The sequence below is a fragment of the Pteropus alecto genome, unplaced genomic scaffold (assembly GCF_000325575.1).
Source record: "Pteropus alecto unplaced genomic scaffold, ASM32557v1 scaffold87, whole genome shotgun sequence".
NCBI lineage: Eukaryota > Metazoa > Chordata > Mammalia > Chiroptera > Pteropodidae > Pteropus > Pteropus alecto.
The window spans coordinates 22,925,301-22,931,896 of record NW_006443225.1 but is presented as its reverse complement, the minus strand read 5'-3'; the positions used below and the strand labels follow the sequence as shown (position 1 = coordinate 22,931,896).

At 53.5% G+C, this 6,596-nt stretch overlaps 1 protein-coding gene across 1 annotated transcript in view; it reads right to left on the bottom strand.

The window, feature by feature from the left end:
* The window catches only part of NECAB1 (N-terminal EF-hand calcium binding protein 1), an 80,994-nt gene extending 75,030 nt beyond the window's left edge, over positions 1-5,964 (bottom strand). The window contains exon 1 of the mRNA XM_015598626.2: positions 5,806-5,964. Within this exon, the coding sequence (XP_015454112.1) occupies positions 5,806-5,964 (159 nt within the window). The remainder of the gene's footprint in view (positions 1-5,805) is intronic.
* Positions 5,965-6,596: the final 632 nt, after the last annotated feature.

Below are 6,596 nucleotides of genomic sequence, written 5' to 3'. Positions count from 1 at the left end.
TGAGGGACGGGTTTGAAAAGACTCTCATTTGCTAAAGCAATTTACAGACAGAATTACACTTGGAAGAATTCTCAGCGCTTAACAGCAACTTCCTCCTTCCAATTTCTATCCCAGCTTCAAATCTGTTAGGAAAAAAAGAAAAAGAAAAGAAAAACAGAAAGGGGAGGTTCTGGCTTAAAGGGTTAACGCTTCAAAAACTGGTCATGTCAACCACATTTCAAAAAGAAAAGAACCGCAAACTGATAACTAGTTGCGAAGTTCTGCCCCACAGCCTCAACTGACAATTTCTAAGAAACTGGGCTTCAAAATTCTTTTGAATGACGTGACCACCTTCCAATGGGCGACATTGCTTTAGGTTTACAAATGTTCTTAACTTCACTAAGTTCTTTCATTTTCACTCACCACGGCACCGTGCACTTTAAATGGGGGGGAGGGGCACGCACAGGCTCTTGCACTTGTGACCTGTGTGACCTGAGGCAAATCACAATCTGTTTGTGCCTCAGTTTCTTCATCTAAGTTGGAATGATAGCAGCGCTTACCTCATGGAAGGCTGTGAGGATTAAATGAAATATTCCATGCCTGGCCCAAAATAGTTGCTCAAAAAAAGCCAATCATCAGTATTTTACGTAACCAGCAGTTACATAAATCCCTTTGCTAACCCAGCATAGCTCCTTGGGAACACGAGCAGCAGACCAGAACAGGCTGCAATGAACAGGCCGGTCTTCTTTAGGAGGAGAGGGCATCGTCCCTGACTCTGCCCACCCCATGCCAATGCAGCAGGGATTCTGACAGGCACAGCTTCCCCCCACCCCCGGAGCCACAGCCTCTTCCTGGACGCCCAGCTCACACCTCCTTCCCTGTCCCTGCTCCAGCCATGGAAGCCCAGGTCCCTTCCTTCCCTGCACACACGCAGTCAGTGGCACCACCGACCTTGGGGTTCAGGCCAAATGCACATCTGTCCTCTGTGTTGCTCTCAAGACCCTGCAAAACCTAGTCTCACCTCTCCCCAAGCCCTCCCAGAAGCACACACGCACACGCGCACACACGCACATGTCCGTGCACAGGCACCGCCCCCACTCACTGCTTCCCCTCCAGGCTTTGCCTCCCAGCTCCGAATCATTCCTGGGTGTTGGTGTAGAGCTCACCTCTCTGGCTCCATACTTTCTCCATCAAACACTCAAGCTGTGTCAGCTGTCCGCTGTCATGTGTGCAACCGCAAACTCTAAAGGCAGAGGCCAGTGTGCGCTAAGCACCTCATGCGTGGGTGGCTTAGCTTTTTTTTTAAAAATCTGTCGCACGGTAAATGGCCATGCTCGTTTTGCTCTCTCGAAATTTAAATTCCAGCAAACCAATACTTTCTATAAAAAAGGGATAATTCAGTTAGATGAATAACAGATTAGCTTCTGTCATGGGAAGCAAAGGCCGACAACTGGTCAACAGAATCTTTCCTTGCTCCCCAGGCTGCACTGCAGGGACTTACAGCAAAATACAAAAAAGATTACAGGTGAGCAAAAAGAATTCACTTCACAGTCTGTCGAAAAGAAATTAGCATTCAGTTGCTGGGAATAGGGTAAGCCAACCCAACCTGCGCGGGAGGAAGTCAGGGCATCTTGACCTGAGGTTCACTTGCGCGCTCCCCGGGCCCGCGGGTTCACAGGACGGAGGCGCGTCTCTCCAAGGGAGGAGCAGACAGCATCGCAACATCACAGAGAAGGCACCTCGCGCACACTGCCTGGGAGCTGGATCTCAGGCAAAGTTTACATGGCCGAAGGTCCAACCTACGGCAGGGCAGCAAAAATGATGCACAAGGGAAGCCAGGCAGAAAAGGAAGGAGAAAAAATTAGAAGTGGTGCTTGGGGACGTAGGCAGTTTCACAAGAAAGTGCAGCCAGTCACTGGCTCAGCCAGCTCTCTCTGGCCTGGCGGTGCAGGCCTGCGGAACTGCCCCGGGGGAGAGGGAGACCTCATCATCATCTCTCCAGCACCATCCGCCTGCCCCTTCAGTCACCCCGGCCGGTACTAAGTACACCTGCACTTCAGCTGCTCCAGAGGCTCAGGCAGCCTACCTAGGGTGCCAGAGGCAGGCCCTACCCAACAGCCTCGCCTCGACCTCTAGCTGGAACCTGGAGTCCCTGGGAATGTGGCCTGGGCTGCAGCTGCCCAGGAGGCTCCCCCCACATGACTTCTCCTTGGGGGAGCCCGGAGCCCCCACGGGGTGACTGCTGAGGCAGTCACTCCACTGAGTTCCACAGCACTTCACTGAGAAGGCAGCGAGGACCTGGCAGGCAGGTGGGCCGGGAAAATCTGGGGAAGAATATAAATTGGATCGATACAGATGCACACTGTGTGCTTGACGTGGCATGGTTCATGAACTTCCGATTTTTATAGGAACCAAAATTTAACGAAGAGAGGATTGGTCCAATAAATCTTGAAATATTCAAAATTACATGGACTCAGGTTAAGAAGAATGTTTAATTTATGATATAATGTATACAGCTCTGTAAAGGGAATGTGACTGTGTGTGTGTGTGTGTGTGTGTGTGTGTGTGTGTGTGTGTGTGCGCGCGTGCGTAAGCCCAGAAATATTGGGAAGATGACTAAGATACAAAATAGTACCGGCCATTTCATCTGAATGGTAATATTTTAAGTAACTTTTTAGTGTTTTTCTTAATATTTTCTTACATTTAAAAAGCATGATGATTACATAATATTTTATAATGAGAAATATTGCAAAGTTATTTACAGATTTTAAACACCACAGAGAGAGCTGTTTCAGTGAAGACCCACGGCACTCATAAATACAGAGAGAACTTCTGTTTTGTGAGTGCCAGGCTCCGGCAGGTCCACTGTGACTCTAGCCTCGAAAGGTTCGGTACATGTACCGAGGGTGATACTGACATATGGGGATTCATTTAGTGAAGACTGAACTCTGAGCCCACTATTCACGGACTTCTACGGACGGGTCTCCGCACTGTCTTTATGGCCATTATTGTGACGGTGTTTCCTTCCGACTGGACAGCTCACCTTCGCGCTACGCCTGTCCCCTCTTCTACATTTCCGCTCGTGCCAACCCTTCCCCTGCACACCTAGCATCTGCAACACCTCCACCTGGGAACCCCGAGCTCACCCAGCTCCTGTGCCACCTCTTCTGGTTACCTGCTCAGATCAATGAACCCATTTTGCAATTTACTGTGATTTTTAAAATTCTTCGACATCTCGGTAGAATTCATATTAAATATTGGCAATAATCCCAAAGAAAAAAATTAATTTGCTTACATAAAGCATGAATAACTAGATTTGCAGTTCCAAATGTACAAATTTATCATTTCACCTGACAGGAACAGACCCTGCGTGAAATGATACTCAGTTGCAAAATGCGTCAGTGATGTAATAAAAATGTATCCTAAAGCAGGAAGTTGAATAAATGAATGACACGGTGGCTATGAAGATTCTTTCAGTTTTAGGCTGGCTCTAACTCTGTACTGTTATTAGTTGCACAATGCAGAGAGCACAGTGCACAGATTTCTAGAAATGACACTAAATAAACATTTGCTTAGTGAATAAGTGGATCCGAACGTCCCCAATGTCAGCGTGTACCTGAATCACAGCGCTTTCTGAATCCTGTGACAGAGGCTCCTGCAGACAGAAGAGTTTTCTTTCTAAAGGATGTGATGATTAATTAATTTCCTAAAATGCTTTGAGGATAAAAATTGCTTTATAAGAACTAGTTAAGAATATCGCACTTTGTGCATCCCATTAATTCACACCTCTGAAGTTGAATGGAATTTGTTTTTAGTGCTGTAAGGAATAGTTCTTGGAGTTAATACTGCATTTCTTGATTATGTAAGATCATTTTGCAGCTTAAAATGTAGGTTTTGTGCATCATATAGACAGTTGAGTTTAACTGCAGCCAGGGAATTAGCATCAACTACTACCTGTTTGGGGTTCATTCAAGACTGCAGACAAAGCCCATTAGCATCTGAAATAGTGGTCTCCAATTTTTCTGCCACCAGGGATGGGGGCTCCTATGAGAATCTAATGCCTGAGGATCTGAGGCGCAGCTGAGGAGGTGATGCCAGCTGGGGAGCGGCTGCAGACACAGATGACGCTTTGCTCACTTGCCTGCTGCTCACTTCCCGCTGTGCAGCCCGGTTCCTAACAGGCCACGGACCCTGGCCCGGGGGTTGGAGACCCCTGATCTAAAGACATAAAGTGTGGCAGAGCTCACGTTCTTACTCCACTGCATACCGGCTAGGAGCCCGTTGGGAAGATCAGTACAACTGTCTGCGCCACAGTTTTCTGACCTGTCAAGTAACAGGACATGTCGCATAGAACTAAACCACACAACCCAGCAATGCAGGTGAGGCCTAGCGCTCCGTCACCGCGGGGTAACTACGGAGTTGAACAGCCATGACAACACCATGCGAAACCCAAATACTCGATTTCTGTCTCCCGCTGGCCTCTTCACATTGACTCAGCAGAAGCATTATTTTCCTCTGCAAGTACAGAAAAGCTCCCGGCAAGCCGCATGCTTCTGCTGCTATTCTTCGGTCACTTATGTCACAGCACGGTCTCAATGTGGTGATCAGCATGGCCACTTCTGGAGTAATGAATTAGAGGCAAACCCTCCTTCCCAGCCAGAGCGTAGTTGTGGCCGAACTGCCTGCTTGGGCTCGCGGGCCCTGCCCTCCGGCCAGGAAACCGGGCTCCCCAGGCTCTGGCCTGGGTCCTGGGTGGGAAAGGGTCTCCCAGCATAGGGAGCTGGTGTCGCAGGCCTGGAGTGAGGCCTCCCTCCCCTTTGCCTGGGTTTGAACTCTGCCCCACACACTGGACGTGGCCCCCAGTGTGGACAGGGACCCCAGGTGTGGACAGTTGCGTGAGTCATGGAACGTGCCCCGTACATATGGGCTCAGCTCCTCTGGGTGTGAACTCTGTCCCTCTTCACGTGAAACCTGCCTTCTTGACGTGGACGGAGGCCCTGAGGCCACCGAGGCCCTGCCAGCTGCCTCTGCATATGGAACTTGCACATGCCCAGACCTTGGACAGCGGGCATGGACCCTGGACTTGCTGGCGTGAAGCACGGTCGGCGGGCAGTGAACGCTGGCCTCAGGCACGGAACCTCACACTCAAGGGGCAGAACCTGGCCCTCACGCAGAATCTGACCCAGCAAAGGGGGAGCCCCGACCTCAGGCACGGAACCTCACACTCAAGGGGCAGAATCTGACCCAGCAAAGGAGGAGCCCCCAACTGTGTGTGGAACGTGAGCCAAGGAGAATTAAATCTTAGCGACCAGGTGTGGAATCTGGCCTTTCAGACGTTGATTTGAGACTTTTAGGTGTGAATTCTGCCTTCCAAGAAAGCACAGAACCTGGCTTTTCACACGGGACCCGGCGCTCTGGGCGGGAGTGAGAGCTGGCTGCCTACGCACAAACCCGGCCGCAGGCGCAGGACGCGGCCCCCCGGTCACGGGACTGCGCCCTCCGGGCGGCACGCGTCTCTCCAGGCACAGACCAGCCCACAGTGTGTGTCCTGCTGCTCCGGCACTGAACCCGGCCCTCCGGGTGTGGCTCCGGCACCTGTAAGTGTGGGACGAGTGGTGACCGTCCCACAAGGAACCTCATCACTGTGCCGTGGAACTCAGCCCTGCACGGATGTCTCTTACTCTCCGACACGGAACTCCGCCCCACGGGCCCGAAAGGGGACGCGCCACGTGTGGGGCCCCTGGAAGGCCCTTCACGTGGGGACCCGCGCTCCACACGTGCAGATGCGGCCCCCCGGTCACGGGGCTGGACGCTGCGAACACCGACCTCCCACGTGTGGGCTCCGAATCGCGCGGACCGCGCCGTGGCGAGTGTGGCGTCCCGCACCGGGCGTCTGGCGCTGGAGTCGCGGACAGTGTCCCTCTGAGACGCGTCCCCAGGCGCCAAGGCAAGGAGCTTCGCCTTCCCCGCACACGGGCTCCACATCCCGCGTGAAAACGGGCCCGGCAGCGTGGGATGCGGCTTTTCACGCGAAGACTCTCGGACTCCAGGCAGAACGCCGAGGCGCGCCGGCTGGGAACGCGGGGCGTCCCGTGCGCAGCGCCTGTCCCACGCGCGCAATCTGGCTCCGCAGGTGTGTCACTGGTACTTGAGTCATTCGCGCCGACTCTCCAAACCTGGGAAGACGTGTCCTCGCGGGGGTCCTGGAAATCCACGTGCGGAATGCGGCGGCCGAGCGGGGCGAGCGGCACCTCCCGAGCGACTCAGTCTCCAAACTGAGCACGGCCACTTGGTACCCAAGGCACGGACGTCTGAACTCCCGCCATGGGTCGCGACTCCCCACGCGCCGATTCTGCTCCTGGGAGCAACCTGGACTTCCGCGTGCACGACCTCGGCTTCCGGGGCCGGACCGCGTGTGGCCCCGCAAGGACGGAGCCTTGACCTCCAAGCCCGGAGCCTGGACAGACGAGCGCGGGGCCGGCGCTCCGGGCATGCGTCACGGGGAGGAACAGCCGCGCGTTCGCCAGCCGCCATTCCGGACGCGGACAATGGCACCTCGGTCACCGGCGCTGGCTCTCCAACGAGAGCGGGGAAGCTGCTCTCTGGGGCAGAAGCCC